At 38.9% G+C, this 19,857-nt stretch overlaps 1 protein-coding gene across 1 annotated transcript in view; it reads right to left on the minus strand.

Annotated features, from left to right (window-relative positions):
* Positions 1-10,984: 10,984 nt before the first annotated feature.
* Positions 10,985-19,857, minus strand: part of GRID2 (glutamate ionotropic receptor delta type subunit 2) — a 1,698,202-nt gene continuing 1,689,329 nt past the window's right edge. Inside the window, exons 15-16 of the mRNA XM_027837543.1 lie at positions 14,102-14,342; positions 10,985-11,507 (exon numbers count right to left, since the gene is read on the minus strand). Of these exons, the coding sequence (XP_027693344.1) occupies positions 11,085-11,507; positions 14,102-14,342 (664 nt within the window). The 3' untranslated portion in view covers positions 10,985-11,084. The remainder of the gene's footprint in view (positions 11,508-14,101; positions 14,343-19,857) is intronic.

Consider the following 19,857-nt stretch of genomic DNA (forward strand, 5'->3'; position numbering starts at 1 on the left):
CTCTCCTTCACCTTCACGCCTATACCCCAGCTTGAATGGGGTAGCCCCCGCTCCTCTATTATTGAAGTTCTATTTCCAACCCCAGAAAACTCCCCCCTTCCCTTTCCTCCTCTCCTCTCAAAGCTACATCCAGCTGTTGCAATGGTCTTCAGGTTCCTGTGTTGGAGTTACTTCAGGAAAAATACCTATGATATTGTTGTATATAATGTATAGAACCGAGTAAGTGTGCGTATGGGGGGGGCACTAGCAGCTGGGAGGAAAGATTTCATTTAGAGAGTAGTGCTTGAGCTGAGATTTAAAGGAAACAAGTCAGAGGTAAGGAGGGAATGCATTCCAGGCACAGGGAACAGATAATACAAAGCCCCAGGAACAGGAGATGGAGTATTTTGTATGAATGAACAGGGAGGAAGGTAGATTGGAGTCAGGTTGTAGAAGCTTTATGTTCCAAATGTAGCGGTTTGTATTTGAGCTTAGAGGTAATAAGGAACAGCTGGGGTTTATTGAGTAGGAGAGTGCCATATTTAGAAGGGTACTTTAGGAAAATCACTTGTGGAGGATGGTGTAGAGAGGGGAAAGAGGTGAAGTAAGGAGGGATGGTCTTTTACAAAAAGCAAGAAGCTTTTTCCAATTGTCAAGGTGTCAATGAGGTCCTGACCCAGGCTGTTGTGCATGGGGTGGTTTGAAGGATGTGAGAGATATTGTGAAGGTATAATTGACCATACGCAGAAATTAATTGTGGAGCCACGGGTGATGCTAGGGTGGAAAACCTGGATGATTGGAAAGGCTTGTGGTATCCTTGACAGAAATACAGGAGTTAAAGACCTTAACTTGAAGAGGCCAAGGTCTCCCACTATATCCTGGGCCATCTCCAATCATCCTGATCTATATCTGGCCACTGGATCCAGATGGCTCCGGAGGAGAAAGTGAGGCTGGTGACTTTGCACAGCCCTCCCTCACTTAAATTCAATTCACTTGCATGTCATGGCATCACCTGCCTGATGCCATGGTCCTCTACAAGAATGAAGGACAAATAGCAGCAAAAGAGTTCATAAGATGGGGTGACTTTTAGAAAAAAAATAGTGAGTTCTGTTTTAGATATGTTGAATTTGAGATACCTTAGTTATTTTCCTACAACTTGTGTATACCACCTTTTAAAAAAATACTTAATTGTACTAGGAAAGCTCATTGAAAGATACTTGATTATGAGTTCCTTTACAAATTTCTCTAGTTTTATTCATTTTTTAAATTCAGATTTCCACATATTGGATTGACTTAAGTCAGAATATATTTAATGGATAGCCTTCTTTTACAAAAATCAGTGTTGATGACTTAGCTTTAGAGAGGAAAAAGGAAAAGTTTTTAGGCTACTAAGCCCAGTTTTGCAATAGCATTCATTTTAAGTAGAAACATCAATCACCTTGGCACAGCTAGGTGGCACAGTGGATAGAGCACTGGCCCTGGATTCAAGAGGACCTGAGTTCAAATTTGACCTCAGACATGTAACACTTACTTAGCTGTGTGACCCTGGGCAAGTCACTTAACTGCATTGCCTAGACCAAAAAAAAAAAAAAAGAAAGAAAGAAATATCAGTCACCTGAAATAGAATAATGGCATGAAGCTGGAATTCACTTTACTGTTTCAAGCTTTTGGGGAGTTACCAGTGACTGTAGCAATTATTGCCTTTTCTGGAATTGTGAGAGCTTTTCGTCATTTGATTTCATGACCTCTCAGTGATGTTGCGATGACATGTACTTATTTTGAAAAATTCATATGAATTGAACTCCTGGCATATGTAGGGATTTTGTGCTAACTGTACTGGAAATAGGCACGGTTTATATGAAAATGTAAATATGTGTGTGTGTGTGTGTGTGTGTTGAAAAGATTTATATTTGGAGTCTAGGCAGCCCTAGTGCTCCATCTGTGGATATCATCCTGATGGAAATTAATTTTATCTTAAAAATTTATTGAGAATTCTATGTCCTTTTTTTGAGGAGAGTTGTGAACTCAGAGCTGGTAGTATGGTTTCCCTATAGAGGAAAAAAACAGAAATCTGTTTTGGGAGAGTGGTCTTCTTTTGAAAAGAAAAATTCCCATAGTACCCTAGCTTGTCAAGTTTAAAAAACATTTCAAGAAGCTTACTGATTGAGCCAAAAAGAAATAATACACTTCTAGTTTTAGCTTTCTTTGAAGTTAGATAAGCTGTCAGTAACACCTCAATTTGGTGAGGTTTATGATCTCCATTCATAATCACAGAGAAGTTGTGAGGGACTGTCTGATGTTGGCAGCTGCCAGTTGGGTGCTGTGGCATGGGTAAGGTAAGATCTGGGTATTTTGGAAGTCAAGGCAGGGACTGTGGTAGGTAGAGTCGTGTGTACTGGGATGGGCTGGATTCGGAGAAGCCATGAGGCAATTGGGCAGTGCTATGAGATAAGCTGGGTGCAAGGAAGTAGCCGAGCCTGAGCTCCTGAGGCAAGGGGCGGTGCCACGTGGGAGTGGGATGGCAGAGGACTGAGTTCCCTCTGCTTAGTCCCCTCCCTATATGCAACGTCATCCCCAGATGCCTCTTGTGACCTTCCTGACTTTGTGCAGCAATGACCCAGTCCCCTCCTGAGTCTGACTTCCTAGGTCACGTACTCTTGTCTATGCGTCAATCCCAGATGCCTCCTTCCTGTATCCAATCCTGGCCTCCTACGTCACTCCCTCCCCCTTGGTGTGCTAAACTCAGACAGCCCCTTCCGGTATCTGACCCTACAATCTTTGGCTAGTAGCGGGCTGGGGAGGAGGGGCTAAGTAGGTACTTAGGAACAAGTGTGGTCAGATCACACACGTGCGCGCTCCCCTGGCTCCTGCCTTGTTGCTCTGGCCTTGCTGTTTGGGCTTGCTATGATGGTTTGCTGTGTTGGCCTCTGAATAAAGCTCTGGTGTTGGTGCCTCCCGATGGCTTGTCTCTGTGTGGTGATCCGGCTGAGGACCGAGGACCCAGGCGTGGGTAAGACTCTGGTGGTGTACTTCTTTTAAGGGAAGTAGGTACTGGCGCATGACTGGCAGAAGGTCGGCGTGCGGCCCGTATAAGAAGTGGATGGATAGATGTTACTGCATGATTTGGAACTTTGGAAAAAACAGGCAGTAGAATATGAAGCAGCTTTGTGGGGTGGAAGTCCTTTCTGCAGTCTTCCCTGCCAATGAGGCTGGGCTTTTTTGCATCAGCTACTTTGCTGCTCGGGGCCTCTTCCGTGGAACCCTCTGAGTTGGGGCAACAAACTGGTCTCTATGCTTTCCTCAGGGGAATTTTTGTCATGATTAACTGTGCTGCGGGGGAAAGTGGCTCTGAGATCAGAGGTCTTGGGCAAATCATTTCATCTCTCTGTTTCCTTTTTCCTCATCTGTAAAATGAAGGGGTTGACTTAAATGGCAGTCAAGGTCTTCCAGCTCTAAATCTTGGATCCTTAGGATGTTATAAATGGATAAACATACCTTTTATATTTTATTTTATAAGAAGGGCTAGACGGAGGGTTTTTTTCTAATCATTGTTTTGGAATGACCATCTCGATATCATTAATATTGATTCCAAACATATTAGACAGGATGTACTTAGCAAGTATCAGGTAAGTCAGTTCAACTTCATGAACCAAGTTGAATCCTTTTACAAATCTTTCAGTAACATTCCTTCTTCCCTATCTCTTTTACTAGGGGTTGGGGGAGGGTGTGTGAAAATAAAACTAGTATTGAGGACTTGGGCTCAAATTCCAATTCTACTATTTATTCAGTATAATTAATTGCACCTTTTCTGGGCCTGTTCCTTATCTAGGCACTGCATGTTGCATATTTTCATAGGGGATCCTGATACCCCTGAAAAAGATGATCTATCCTATGTTGAGAGTTCAAAGAAATCAGGCTATAGTCCTAAAATAAATATAATAATCTGTATTTATATTCCATTTCTGCTTGATTTCCATTGGAATCCATGTTTGTGGGTGAATGAAACAGATCTGCTAAGCAGAAAGGGACTGCTTGCTTTTCTTTTAGCTTAATATCCAGGAATAAAGTCAAGGCACCTGGGCGCTAGGACTGAGGACAATGGGCTGCAGCACAGATCCCTGGCATTCTAGCTCTGCTCTACTGCCACCTGATGTGACTCCTTGGGCAAGTCCATTTGCCACCTTTGCTTTTCATTGCCTTATTTGTAAAATGAGGAGGTTGGACTAGATGACCTCTCAAGTTCCTTAGAGTTCTCAGTTGTAAGGTATGCACGGAATAAGCTTCATTTCTTTTCTTTTTTATTATTATTTTTTATTTTTAGGCAATTGGGGGTAAGTGACTTGCTCAGGGTCGCACAGCTAGTAAGTGCCAAGTGTTTGGTCTGAAGCTGAATTTGAACTCAGGTACTCCTGACCTCAGGGTCGGTGCTCTATCCACTGCACCACCTAGCTGCCCCTTAATCAGCTTCATTTCTAAGTATCACTAAGCTCTAGTTCAATGTTTCTTTCATCTGCAAAAGCCCTCTTTCCAGCGTTAATCTAGTATTCTTCGAGGTAGGACAGAAAGTGCCTTTGGCGCCTACAGGCAGAGACAATGTTGAATTTGAAGACTTTTATGACCCTTGAAAAATTTTGTAATCCTGGCTTAATATTTATCATTGCTTTTGGCACTCAGCAATATCTGAAGGATTTTGGCTTGATTATTTGCTTTTAGAAAACATTCAAATAAAAATCTCCCAGAATAGTAATGTGGTGTAGTCAAAATCTATACCTATCGATCGATCCATCTATCATGGATCTCAGAGTCAGGAGAACTAAAATATAGTCCCACCCCAGCAATTTACTTCACAATCACAAGTCATTGACCATCTAGGTCTATTCATCGGCCAAACAGGGATGATAATATCTGCTTTGTCTGCCTCACAAGGTTCATGGGAAGATCAAATGAGATTTTCATGAAAGCTCTTTAAAAGTCTAACTAATAAGGTTCTATTAGAAATTAGTTGATAATAATGATGTAGTTATACATATCAGCATAGAGTAATTTTTTAAAGGTAAAAAGAATGAGCAGAACCAGGAGAACATTGTACACAGTGACATTAACATTGTGTGTGCAATGATCAAGTATGACAGACTTAGCTCTTCTCAGCAATACAATGATCCAAGACAATTCCAAAAGACTCGTGATGGAAAATGCTATCCACATCCAGAGAAAAGACTGATGAAGTCTGAATGCAGATCGAAGTATACATTTTCACTTTCTTTGTTTTTTTCATAGTTTTATCCTTTAGTTTCCTCTTTCACAACATGACAAACGAAAAACAAAGAAAAGGTAAAAAGAACTGAGATTTCAAAAATTAGCTCCTGAGGGAAGAAGATAAGATGCTTTAGCTACACATTGAGGAAGGCAAGAATTTGGACTATCACTTTGGTGCAAAGACAAAGGAACTTCCTCACAAAACCCCAATATCTTTGTGGGTGAAAATGACCTTATGGCCCTCAGCTATGAACCTGTTGTGCTCCATGATTTCAGAGTCTACTTCATTGACTCCATACTAATTTGTACCCATTGTGGTATATAGCTATGTAGGCAGCCAGTACAGCTACCTACTTATGGCAAATCCATCATTAATTCATATCATGGACAGAATACAGGAGATGCGGATCATTGCATCTTTGCCAGAGCAGAAGAGGCCTAGAGGCCCTAGGGCATATGTCCAGGGATAAGTAGAACTTGGCCATTGTTAGAAGTAGATAGTCTGGTAGGAAACATAGTCTCCACTAAGTACCTATGTCATGAAATACTTTGGAATTGTGAGTGGTTCTGCTGGTGAGGCCAATGTTGAAAAGAAGTTCTTGACCTCTAATCCTGTTAGCAGAGTTAATAGGAAATGCTAAAACCACAAATTACGATAAAAGCAATTGTTTGGGAAAATGTTTTGGGGTTGGATGATATGTAAATAGAGAAGGGAAGAGAAATTCTTAATTCTTTTTTTTTTTTTGTGAGGCAATTGTGGTTAAGTGACTTGCCCAAGGTCACACAGCTAGTAAGTGTCAAGTGTTTGGTCTGAGGCCGGATTTGAACTTGGGTCCTCCTGACTTTAGGGCTGGTGCTCTATCCACTGCACCACCTAGCTGCCCTGGGAAGGGAAATTCTTAGCAGTGGTTTGTACCCTTGGCTTTAAATATAATATAGTTTTAAAATCAGCTGATTGAGCCCCAATCTTTGGTCACCAGCACTGGCCCCATATCTCCACCATATTTTTTGTCTCCTCAGAAACAGAACGTGGATCTTAGTGTTCAAAAGTCTTAATCATATGATAAGAATCATAGATTCAGAAAATTGTGATCAAGCTCAGGGCTCTTTTCATTTTCACCAATAATTTTTTTGTCAATAGTATAGTGATAGTATCTCTGAAGGCTGCTTTAGATGTTCAAATTCCTTTATTTATTTATTTATTTATTTTTTTTAGGCAATTGGGGTTAAGTGACTTGCCACGGTCACACAGCTAGTACGTGTCAAGTGTTTGATCTGAGGCTGGATTTGAACTCGGGTCCTCCTGACTTCAGGGCCAGTGCTCTATCTACTACACCACCTAGCTGCCCCTAGATGTTCAAATTCTAAATCATTTATTGCTTCTATATATTCTAAAGATCATTTCCACCTCTTCTAGCAAAAAACTTGGTGGAGTGGTGATATATCAAATAATATGTATTTTATTTTATTTTATTATTATTATTTTTTTTAGTGAGGCAATTGGGGTTAAGTGACTTGCTGAGGGTCACACAGCTAGTAAGTTTCAAGTGTTTGGTCTGAGGCCGGATTTGAACTCAGACTTCAGGGCCAGTGCTCTATCCACTGCACCACCTAGCTGCCCCTCAAATAATATGTAAAATAGAATAATGAAAGATCACTTAAGTTCCTCATTTGTAAAAAAAAAAAATAGCACCTAGCTCAAAGGGTTATTATGAAAATCATAACAGATAATGTGTGTAAAGCACCTGATTACTTTACAGTTATTATTATTTTAATTTGGAAATGTGGATTTTTTCCACCATACTAAAAGTTATAGAGCAAAAACATTTGGCAAGCATTAAAAATATATTGAAATGTTTAATATTCCTCAAAGATCTATCCAAAACATGAAGAAAATAATAGATTATGTTGCTGTATCAGGTGCTACACAAAGCAAGTTTATTTTTTTACCCTGTAATTTTTTCAGTACAAAGTTCCAAAAATCAAGCTGTCTCCAAGTAGTAATTTTAGAATTTCATGCTCTGAAATAATGGAGAAATATCAACAGTTTTGTCCACTTTTCAAAAGTGACTAGGCCCACTAAGATTGGTCAGCCTTTAACATTTGCCCAGTGCTTTGCACGTAGTAGCATTTAATAAATACTTTTTCCTCCCTTCATTTATTCAAGTGATGCCCGAAGTCCTCCTTATGGTGTGGAGGTGACCCTAAGTTCTTCAGGGGTGTGCTGATGGAACATGTGCTTGGCAAGTTCTACTACCAACCTAGAGAGAATTGGAATGTGAGGCTGGGAGAGCCTGGGTATCCCAGGACCATGCTGGCTCAGTTTATCAATCTGGTTCATCAGTAGGCAGCTGTAGGAATATGATTATTGTAGCTACACAATTTCTTTCCACTATATCTAAGGCTGAGAGGGATTGTTTGTGGTTTGCAAGAGTTCCCACACTGGTGAAATCACAGATCTAAATATGGGCCTTAGAAGTAACTGGCAATCAGTATGTCACATTAATACAATCATGGAAGAATGTGGTTTTATGATTCTCATTAGATAGAGCGGAAATGAGATATATATTAGATCCGAGGTAGGGATTGCAGTAACATGATTTCTTTCTAGATTCAGCAGTAAAGAGACTTGTTTCAAGGAAAACAAAATATTTCCTCCAAGGGTTCTAAGCTTCACGTTGAAATGGTGAGGTAGGCATTAGTGTTCCTATTTTTATATCTGGGTATATTGGGCCTACTGGAAATAGTATTGATCTAGGAGTCAGAAATTCTTTGGCTTTATAGGCCTCCTAACCTCTCAGGGTTTGGAACTAGTTGATTTTTGAGGTACGTTCAAGTTCTAAAATTGATTATAAACTATAAAGTGAATCTCACTTAGCGCAAAGTTGAGAAGTTTTCACTTTTAGTGCTTTGCTTAATGGTTTGCTCTATTCCTTATTGTTTGTGATAGCTACAGTGCTCAGTAAGCTATAGATCTGTATTTTCCGTGGTTCTTGATTTTTTTTTTTAGCTTGATTAAAAGCTATTGCTTTGTGATTCTGGCCTCTTTATGAAGCCCAATGAAGCTATTTTATCTTTCATGTGAAAGGAATTTTGTTAGTTTTTAGTCTATTTTCAATTTTTCTTAATGTATACAACTACTCTTGTGTTTGCTTTGCTTTAGTGGGATTTTAGAAAATCAAAGTTTTAGATTAAATTATATGCAATTTTCAAATATAGTTTCATAGGTTACAGAAACCTGTAAAAATGTCATAGCTGTCTAAGAAGATGATTTGATTCAGAAAAAAAAAACCTAGAATAAAAATAAATAATATAGAATAAATTATGATAAATATGCTATTCTGGTAGCAAGGAAATTAATAAATAGATTGGATTTTGCAAAAGGATCTGAATTTCTTCATGGTAAGTGCATCAGGTTCTTGTCCTGCTTCATTAAATCAGTAGCTTTGCCCACACTGATTAAAAAAAAACAAATCCCACATCTTTGTCTTGCTCCACAACGAGTGTGCCCACAGAAACTTTCCAGATGGAAATCTGTATAGCATGTGTGGTGTTTGTAATGCACTGCAAAAAGAGACCGTTCCTTAAGTTGCCATGTGGACCATAGGTATTTGATGTCTCATAACCCTCTTTTTCTGACAGCACTGTTGGTTCATATCCATATATATTCTGTTCTTAAAAGAACTCGGGGTATGTTTTTTCTGAAAGCATTTGCTTGAGCCGGGAGAAATGGAGCCTTTTCAATTTTCACATTATTTAGAACTTCAACGGTATGAGAGCAAGTTTAGAAAACAATTTTATTAGACAAATTATTTAGACAAATTATACACAGAAAGCTCTGCCACTTGTAACTGAGGCCTCCAAAAAGTGTTTTGTGTATTTGTATAATAGGCAACACATCAAAATAGGCCTATTTTTAAATATTGTACATGGTCAACAATTTGTTTATAACTAAAATCACTGCAACATCTGGTATGTCCCTAGATAGCTTTTTGTAAAGATTTCTTTTTTTTTTTAATCAGATTTTTTGAACGAAATCATGGATTTTACAAGGGAAGACAAGTTGTGCATGCACTTAGAGTCTTGCTGCCCTGGAAACAAAATGGTCTGTGCATGATAAGAAATCATTCTGCCTTACACAGTAGACAATATTTGAAGATTTAGTACAAAAACAGTGACAGTACAAGATGCTCCCCAGAACAGAATTACCATCAAAATAGAATATATCTGAAGAATATACTTTTAAATTTCTCCTAAAGCAATTCACGTTGGCGGATTCCTATATCAATCCTAGCCACAAATGAATCGGATTAAATTAAATGTATGACTGCATTAAAAAAAAATGCAGGATTAAGTTACTTGCTTCCTACTTACCACATTTTAATTTAAGGATTACAAACTGAAAGCTCATTCTACATTTCTAACAAGTAAGAATGTGACTTTAAAAGGGTCATGCCCAAAGGAGCACTGGTTTTCGCTATTGTCTTTCTATACACTTGGCACTAATATAAAAATTACTTAGCTCCTCTAAATAAAACTAAATTCCAAAGGGATTAAAATGAGAGCCTGGTCTGTTTTTCTTTTTTTAAAGGATAATATACGACAGTAATTAAGGCCCTATCAATATTTTTCAAGGGCTCCCCCTTCTTCCTACTAACATAGCTATTGTATTGATTGGTCTACTGTTTTGGAAGAGAATTTATTAACCTTCAACGATCTATGTTTAAACTCTTATAGAGCTATATTAGCTGTCATGGATGTGGCTTAGCTAATAGCATTTTCCATTTATCTAACTAATTAAAAGCAAAATTATCAAGGTTAGCTTTATACTCTTCTGAATAACAAATGCAAAACCTATTCAAATGAGTTACATCTAGGTGCAAACGCTAAATTGCCCTGGATGTTCTAATAAAAAAAAAAAGTACAATATATGCTCAAGTTGGCAAACAATGCAAGTCAGAATCTCATGAAAATGCCCTGCCTTTTCTAACTGAAAAGACCCACTTCACTGTACATCTTTCCTGTATACAACACAACTTTTTTTAAACTAAAGCTTTATTAAATGAATTGCGATAGCAATGGCCACCATGTTTTATATATATATATATATATATATATACATATTATATAGGTGCATATATATGTATATATATGAGATACCAATTTATTTAACATGACAGGTTTCTGCCACATGATCAAGTTTACTGTACATAAGAAAACCTTTTTAATACTGTACAATCGCATAAAGGTCATATGCACTGTTGCAGTGCAAGAATAAACTTAACTGTAGTTTTTACTGGCATAGTGATGGCTTTTTGTAGTCCTACAAAATTGCATTCTCATGTTATGTGGCCTGAAGGGTCTTTTTTTACACTGCAGGGGTTGCCTTTGGCCCACAGTTAAAGGACACAACAGAAGCAAAGCACTGGATGGATGCAGCAGAACAAATAGAAAAAGAATGAAATTATTGCAAGTTTATTTATTTTTTTTTTTAGAAAAGAGAGACATTGTGGAGGCCTTTATGTCAAAGTAATCCTGCATATACTTGTAGTATATTCAGTGCACATTTCCTATACTTGAAGTACAGTATATGAAAAGCATACTAATAGAATACTAGTGTCCCATATTTTGGGGGAACAAGGTGACTAAGGGAAAAAAAATGGAGGGAAATGGGTGGAAAGAAAGAGAGAGAGAGAGAAAGCGAGATGGGCAAGAGAAAGATCTAGAGCTGTTACTAATAATCCTGATTTTTTTTTTAAAAGTTACATCCATGTTAGTCCCACAATATTACAATTGCTCCTTGCAAAGGGAGTCCTAAAAAGAAATGGTGAAGAAGCTTTGCCTGGTGGTCATATGGAGGTACCTCGGTCTGGGTCATTACCAAGATTAAGCCCAAGAGTAGGAGTTGGTTGATAGGGGATTGATGACATTGTTTTGATAGGACTCCTGAAAAAGCCCCCATTAGGTGCCCTGTGCCTGAAAGGCCCAGTTCGGTGGTCAGGCACATTGCCAAATGAGAAACCCGAAGCAGCCTTAGCTGACAGCGTACGACTAAGAGTCTGGATTTGCTCTGGGATAAAGGTTGTTGTGGTAATATGAGTGTTCCTGAAATCGCTGATTTGTTCCAGTGCTTGTCGGGTTGGCAACGTATCAATGTCCAGAGGGGTCAAATCGATTGATGAGGTGGAAAACTGTTTGTGGGGACTGTCATCATCTGTGCACAAGCTATTGACACGTCTGTGGAGGTGCTCCAGGTCAATTTCCTTGTCATCCTGGGGATGGAAAAAAAAGAAAGAAGATAGAACTTTCATTATCTCTGGAGTCCGCTGCATGGGAGCATCTATGAGCCTAAGAAAACAGTTCAGGAAGTATCTTATGGAATTAACCGAATTTTAGTATTAATTTGTGAGTGTACAGTTCAGCCATGAATACTTTTAGCAAATCATTTCTCTGCAATTAATTCCACTAAGATGAACATACTGCACTTGTAATATTTTAGCATGTTAGCTGCAAAGGTGTGGGAGTGACAGGTGATTATTATACCATAACAGGGCCAATTGTAAGCAAAACTGTGAAGTAGGTGTAATTGTCTTTGTTTACCCCCTTCCCTTTTCAGCATCTTTATTCCAAATGAGGGACCCTCATTCCTAGGTGTTTATTGACCTTATGCTGTCCCTAGTTCTTGTTATAAATGAAAGTGACATTAGAAATTAATTCACTAATTCAATTTATGAGAGATGTTATCCATTCTAGAGGTATTTGACTTTTAAAGAATGGCTAGAGATGGGAATGTTTAATCCAAAGACCTAAATTTCTGATGATCAAATTTATAGCACCTAAGTTGAGTTAATTTGGCAAAAGAGCTACCATTTGAATCTTCCTCAAATCACACAGCGTAAGTAAGTGACAGTTTGTTCCAACTACTTATAGAATCAGCCTTGCATAACAAGTTCTAAAACATTTATGACACCTTGATCTATTGGAAATTCAACTTCAGATTAATAAGGATGAAAGCAGATTTTAAAACTTACTGTTCACTGAATATGTACTTTGCACTCTGTGGGGAAAATGCCTGAAGGGAAAAAAAGATCCTTCTTTTCATCAACCAACTTTCTAGCTAGGTCTGTATAGTAAAAACATATCAAAATGATTTTAAAAAAACATAATAGGGAAAATTGAGACTCCTCATCGGGGGCTCTCTATTGGCTGCCATGTAACAGAGCTCGGTTAACGTTCTCCCTATCGTGCTGTCTGTCATGGGCTCCAGAGGGCAGCTATTTTGATGTACATTATTATTTTTCCTCTTCCTTCCTCATTTCCAAATTCAATAAAAATACCATGTTAATATGATGTTATTACGAAGATTTTAGGAGCCTGGGAAATGCAATTTGATGGTCCCTACAGCAGCTAAAATGTAGCCATCCATCAACAGATGTAGTGATGCAAAAATTTTCATATTACCTATAATAATTCAAAATACAAGGGGATTTTGGGAGTCCTTAATTTCCAGATTGTTTTTAGAGAAGAGTCTCAGCTGTGATGCTGCACTTATGTGCTAAGCACTTTAAAATGATATTTTGTTAATTCAAAACCCACTAATTCAGTTGTGTTGACATATTTCTTAGTTTAAGAAAACCCTTTCTTCATTAATAGCATGACTAGTTTTGTAGACTAAGTCATCAGGGGGATATTAAAAACAATATTTGGGGAAAATCTGTTTTCGAGATCCCATAAAGCTTCAGGACACATTTAAACAAACAATAAATAAAATAAAAATGTAAATAAACTTATATAAACAATTGCTATGTGAATCATTGATCACTTTCATCAAGGCATTTAAGTAAGTCCTCTAAATACTCCTATAAGGTCATAGTTACTTCAAATGACTAAAAAGTAATAAAACTTAATTCTGTGACATATTATACAAATCTCATATTTTTATCAATCTGACTAATATTTCTGTTCATTAATGATGTTTTGGTATGTTTGGAAATTTTGCTACAAAAAAGATGTTTTATTTTGACATTAGAGGAAACAAGTAAAATATTCAGCTATTTTCCTTCTCTCATTTGGTTCTTTCTGCTACTGTATATATAAAAACAATATTTAGATGGACAGCAAGGATTGTTTTTTCTTTTAAAAAGCACTGCATGCATTTTTATAGTCATTTGTAATTACTGAGAAAATGAATCTGGCTCTTACAGTGGTCAATTATAACCATTGCAGGAAGGGGAAAGGAATTCTAATTCCAGTGTGAAGCTGGCAAAAGGAACCAAGAAAAACAAAAGCTCATTTCCTGTAGGTCTATGTCCTAGAAAGGGGGATGCAATAATTGGAAATAGTGTGTTTTCCCCCTTCCACATCTTTGTGCTGAAAAATGTATGTTAATTTTGTTTCTTTAATATAGTAGTGGTGAGGAAGAAGGATAGGTATCAGGTTTCATAGGCTTAAGAGATTTATTCACACATTGAACAATTCATTCAAATAAAAAGACACACATCCATCATGGTTAAGATCCTCCAAGAATCACTAGATTACAAGCTACACTGAGCTTGGGAGAATTTCAAAATTCACTTACAGTACATGGGATTTTCAATATTTAGAATACTGTAGTATTCTTTCTCCTTTGACTGCCCTAAAACAGAAAGTTGAATTTTGGGTGCTAATTTTACTTTTGCAAATTTAACTCAATATCTTCTAAGGAAGAAGACATTGTTGCTAAATATTTCCTCTATCACCAACTCTACTCTAATGAAGCAGTCTTTAGGATTCTTCTTCTGGCAAATCTTAGACAATGTCACAAAGGTGGAATGCTTGTCCTAGGACACAAGGTCTCAGTAGAAAGATGAAGCTCTCAAGCCAATACCTCTTTTGAAGGAACCCGGGAGCCTTTCCTCTTGTTCCACCAGGTCTCCAGCATTGCTATGAAGCAGGAGAGGACAATCCCTGCTGCCAGAATGCAGAAGACACCTGCAAAGCTCTTTATGTCCAGGGCACTGCCTTTCTGTTTAGTGTCCACAGAAGAGTACAGGTCACACTGGCCATTCTTTGGCCACCATTTATGCTTCAGTATATCCATGTCTCCATTCTGCTGAAGTTCCAGGATTCTTGGAGGGGGAGGGGAAGAGCAAAACAATTAGAACAGAGACATTGGTGGGATGTATAGGCATAGAAAAGCTCCACTGTTGAACACTGTATAAAATATACTGTCTGTTAAAGGGAAAACAAGTCACTGAGAGAATGGTGGGTAATGAGAAACTCCATTGTTGTAATTCAACGGATAGAGTTTAAACTGCAAGGTGGTTTTTTCCGTGAGTTTGTGTGTGCTTGCAGGCGTGTATTCTATAATTTATAATATTTCCCCTGGGTAGCTGCAATGTGTTTTTACAATTACATTTCCAAGGCAGTATTTTTTGTGTGGTTTCATGCTGCTACACAGTTCTATGGTCTTTGAAACAAAATGACGCTCTGGATTCTAATGCTTTTATAAGGAACATTTTGCGGCTTACAGCAAAATGCTGGCATGCCATCATGGAGCATATGGTACATACAAAGAAATTCAATTAAAAAGGCTTCTATTATTTAACACGATGTGGGAGAAAGCCCTGGGATAATTTTGAAGTTGATAAAATACACCGTTTCTGGTTTTGCACACAACTGCTCTGCTTTCCTTTTTAATGCCAAAGGGGGAAATACACCTTACCTCAAAGAACAAATAGCAAAGTTACTGAGAAGCTTTCAGGTAATAAGTTCAAATAAGAAAAACCTTTCTTTTCATCATCAGCTGGCAACCGTTAGCAGCAGCAGATTTTTGCTGGGCTAGAGCTTAAAGACCAAATTTAACATAGTAGGAACTTAGAATAGAGGTAACTTAAAACTAATGGTGCTAGCTTGATTTTCGACAGAAATAAGCCTATCTATCTGGAAAGAGCAAATTGCTCACTTTTTGGAGGTTTATTACCTCTTTTATGCCATTCTCACAGCTGGAAGAAGAGGATAAAGTAAAAAAAAAAGAGACAGTTTATGTGTAGAGGGTACAGGGTAATATGCATGTGAGAATACATAAGTAAGGGGTCAGCTCTGGGCAAAGTTGTGAGGTGGGCCTATGCTGTGTATGGTGCAGGCTCTGTGCTCTGTGTACCTTGGCCCATTCTCTCCTACTGTACACTTCACTCCCTGCCTCCTGCCTCCCAGCACCTTGTCTATGCTCCTGTCCGAGGAAGTACCACATGAAATCTGGATCTGTTCTGAGCTGCTCCCGCCAGGATTTATCTGTCTGCCCCAAAGGCATAAACTAGTCTAACTGAATAATTTATATAGCACTGTGATATGACAGGATCCCTCACAATAACCCTGTGAAGTAGCTAATACAAGTTTTGTTATCCTGACATGAGGGAAAGTGGGCTCGGAGGATTTAATGCCAGGTCTTTCCAGTTCCAAATCCAGTATTCTTTCTCTATGATGGTATCTCTTTATCTGCCCCCAGAAGGAGGTGTCAGCTAGCATGTGGGACTTGAACCCAAATTTTCCACCATAACAGGTACACACGTATGACAAGTCCTATGACACAGCCCTTGAACCTAGGTCCTCTTTTATTCTAAAGCCGGCTTGTTAGCGATTTCACTAAGCTGGCTTTATGTGCACATAAGCATACATATGGACTTCAATATACGTATATGCGTTTGTCTATATATACACACAGATCTACCTCTTTGATTTTGCTGGAGAATATCTTCCCCACTATTTCAGATGATAAACTCTGTAACTTGGCAGAATGTCTATAAGAACTGCTCTTCCCCTCCCTGCCCTCCACCCCCAAAATAATAATCAATCTGTGGCCAAGAGCCTCTCTGATGGCCTGGCATGTCGTTAACTCATTCTTCCATCCTCATTTTCTGAACTGGGGCTTTGGGTTAGGGACAGCCCCTGCACACTTCTGGAGGGAATGTCTGGGCTAGGTTTGGTTTTGATTTTTTATTTTCTAGGGTCCTGCTACTGCTTTCTCCAGGTTCTGATCTCTAGGATGAGTCCCTGGAGATCAAGGATTTCCTGGGGTGGCTCAGTCCTGGGCCTTGTAAACTTTTATGTGCTGGAAGTAGTCTGCTCTACGGTGAAGTCTGATCAGTGTCCCAGCTGCTCAGTTGTCGGGCTTGAAAGCCTTTTTCACTTGAAGATGGCTTGGGACAGCTTATGATGCTCTGTGACTATAATTTGAGAGTTCCCAGGATAGGTACCATGAGATTTGAGAGTAGAGCTGAAATTTAATGAAAGATATTAGAACTGAAATAGATGCAAGTGATCGGCCATTGTTAGAGTTAAACTGATCCTCCCCACTCCCTTTTTCTTGCATACTCTGGCCATGTTTTCATTCTGTTGCGTCTTAGTTTTTTTTTCTTTTTTGTTTGTTTTTGGTAGTCAGTGGGGTTAAGTGACTTGCCCAGGGTCACACAGCTAGTAAGTATCAAGTGTCTGAGGTCATATTTGAACTCGGGTCCTCCTGAATCCCCAGTGCTCCTTCTGTTGCCTTCTAGCCTCCAATTTAGAGGTGCAGAGACAATGCCCAGGAGGAACTCAGCCACTAAGCTCTGTACTCCTTGAGATCCTGTGTCCTTATCTAGGTAAAGTAGTAGATAGTACTCTTTCCTGGAGTCAGGAAATCCCGAGTTCAAATTCAGCCTCAGACACTAGCTGTATTACCCTGGGCAAGTCACGTATCCTCTCTGTCCTTCAGTTTCCTCGACTGTAAAATGAGAATAAGACCCCTACCTTGCAGGGTTGTTGTGAGGAACAAATGAAACAATATTTGGAAAAAGTGCTTAGCACAGTACCTGCTTTATAAATGCTTATTCCCTTATTTTTTTGCTCCCCCCTCTACTGTAGGCCATTTTCTGCATCGCCACCATACCCTTCCATCCACTTTCTATCTTTTGCTCTAAGAACTAGAAATCAACACTATTATTGCCTCTAGAAAGGGTGTATCAGTGGACTGCTCCAATGCTACACTCAACATCCCTGTGACTTACCAGAACAAAACCGCCTTCTCTGACCACTCCTCCTTTCTACGTATTCTACCCTCTCATTATAAAATAAGTTCCTGGAAGTAGGGGTGGTATCACTTTTCTATTTGTACTTAGTGCTTAGCACACAATAAGCCCTTATTAAATACTTTTTCATTCATTCATTCCATTCTCCTCTCCCATGATCAGCATAACCTCTTTACAAAACCTTCATTACTTTCATCATGCCCTGCCCAGGATAAACTTAACCTTATCATCACGGAGATTGATTCAGCTTGGCTACTCACATCTCATCAATACCTATCTCAGTTGCTTCTGCCTCTCTGATTAGATGACTGAGCAAAAAACTACCCCCCCCACAGGCTCCCTTTATAGACCGCTCAAAATTTCAGCCTGCTTTCCATTTGTCACCTGCTGCTCTGCTTGCTTTGACTTTACCATCATCTTCATCATGCCCCTGCCCTGGGATATTCTCTGGTACATTCCCCATCCCCTCACTTTTTCACATCCTTTTTTGTATTGTTTTCCTCAGTAAGGTCCTTGAGGCCAAGGATCATCTTTTTCTTATTTTTATGCCTAGAGTTTAGCAAAGTGCCTGGGGTGGAGTAGGCACTTAATAAATATTTATTCTATTGTATGCTAATATATCCTAATCCCTCCTCTTCAAAATGCTCCATCAGGCTCATAGTTAAGAGGATTAAAAAAAAAAACAAACAAAATACCAAGGTGACTTTTGCAAGGTCACATAGTTACTTTGTAAGGATAGAGCTGAGACTTGAATCCAGGACTTTCCAATTCCAAGTCCAGGGAGTATTACAGGTGGCCCTCTATTTCTCTCTTGGGAGAAGGTGTTTCACACGTCTCTCTACCCGCCAGGATACATGTATGCATTTTAACAAGGAGTCTTTAACCCAAAGGAATAAAGTAATGGTGAGAATTTTTGGTAGTATATAGATCTTTGTCCAGTTCTGCCCCCTTATTTGACAGACACTTATTGTGGATTGCACCAACTGGCACATACTCCCCAGCTCAACCCGAGGAGAAACTGAAGTAGTGTTTCCAGCTTTCCCTTTCTTGTGTCCTGTTAGCCTCTTCATGATCCCTGGTAGGCACTGTGCATTCACATCATTTTTACCTATTCTTAGGAAAGAATATGATACACATTCACACAAAGCTTCTACTGTTACTTTTTCTTTTCTTTTTTTTAAGTAGTCAATTGGGGTTAAGTGACTTGCCTAGGGTCACACAGCTAGTGAGTGTCTGAAGTCAGATTTGAACTTGGGTCCTTTTATCTGCAGGACCTGTGCTCTATCCACTGTGCCACCTAGTTGCTCCTTTCCATTGTTTCTAACACATGATGTCTTACCCCTTCTGGGGATGTTTTTATTTTAATGGGGGAACAGAAATCTTTAAGCAAAAGCATAAATATAATTTTGGAAATTTAATCACATGAAGATAGATGAGCAAGGGTTTTTTTTTTCTTTTTGGCCAGAGAGGTTTTCCTGGAGACCTTGAAACCACATCAACTAGCATCCTCTGTCTGTTAATAAGAACATGCCTGATGTTTCCTAAATCCCAGTTTGGGTGATGAGGCAGTGGAAGGAGTCACTCTGGAGAAACTTTTGACTCCAACAAACTCTAATAGCTAGAGATATAACAACACCATGGGACAACTTTCCCTGGAAATTTAGGGGAACTGACCCCACTTGACTTTTAGAATTTAGAAACAATGGACTTTAGGCCCTAATTAGTAAGAATAATTAGATAAAAGGATCACACTCTCAACCCAGGTAGACTTGTGGAGGTTCTGTCTCCTCTTAATAGCAATGTCCTTATTTTTTTCCCCTTCCATATAGCCTTTTGTCCCAAGGTGTTGCCTACTACATCAACTGAATTTTTCTTAACAAGGTGATTTGTGGATATTCTTTGAAGTTTGCCTTGGCTTGGTCAACATTCTTAAGCTACATATGAAGTTGGGGTTGTGTGTATAGGAGTGGGGATAAAGTAAGTCTTCTTTAGAAGGACTTAGTGTGGAAAACTGGAAGGAATATTAATTCTGAAGTCCTGCTTCCTGTGTGATCTCATTTGCTCTCCCTGGACCTTGCTTTCCTTATCTATAAAATAAGGGGTTTGACCTCTATGGTCCTTGTAGTTTAAGATCTATGAAGTTATTATTTCTATATTCTGCACCTCCATCCTGATGGGGGTACCTCCCCCCCTCCAATTATATAAATACCGTTCTCTACAGGTCAGGTAAACGTAGTTTGTCTTAAAGATCAGTTTAGTTACTGTGTGAGAATTGTATGCCCATGATATATTTTACTCACTCTTGGACCAAGGCAGGAAGGAGAAGCTTCGAATTGGCAAATGAATGTAATTGCTTTTAAATAGGGATTTTAAACAAAACGAAGGAAAAGCCTTGCTCCTAAAAGTATAAATAACACGTGTAAGACTGTGACACAGGGAAATTCACCTTGTATGCATAGATAGGCTTGTGCCAAAGCAAAACCCTTTCTCTAATTCTGATGCTTTCAAGGGGTCCAATATGTCAAATTGACACAGGATGGGAAAGTAGCAAATTGTCATCAGAGAAAAGTCCACAAGA

The sequence above is a fragment of the Vombatus ursinus genome, unplaced genomic scaffold, assembly GCF_900497805.2.
Source record: "Vombatus ursinus unplaced genomic scaffold, bare-nosed wombat genome assembly UNPS02014821.1, whole genome shotgun sequence".
Lineage (NCBI taxonomy): Eukaryota > Metazoa > Chordata > Mammalia > Diprotodontia > Vombatidae > Vombatus > Vombatus ursinus.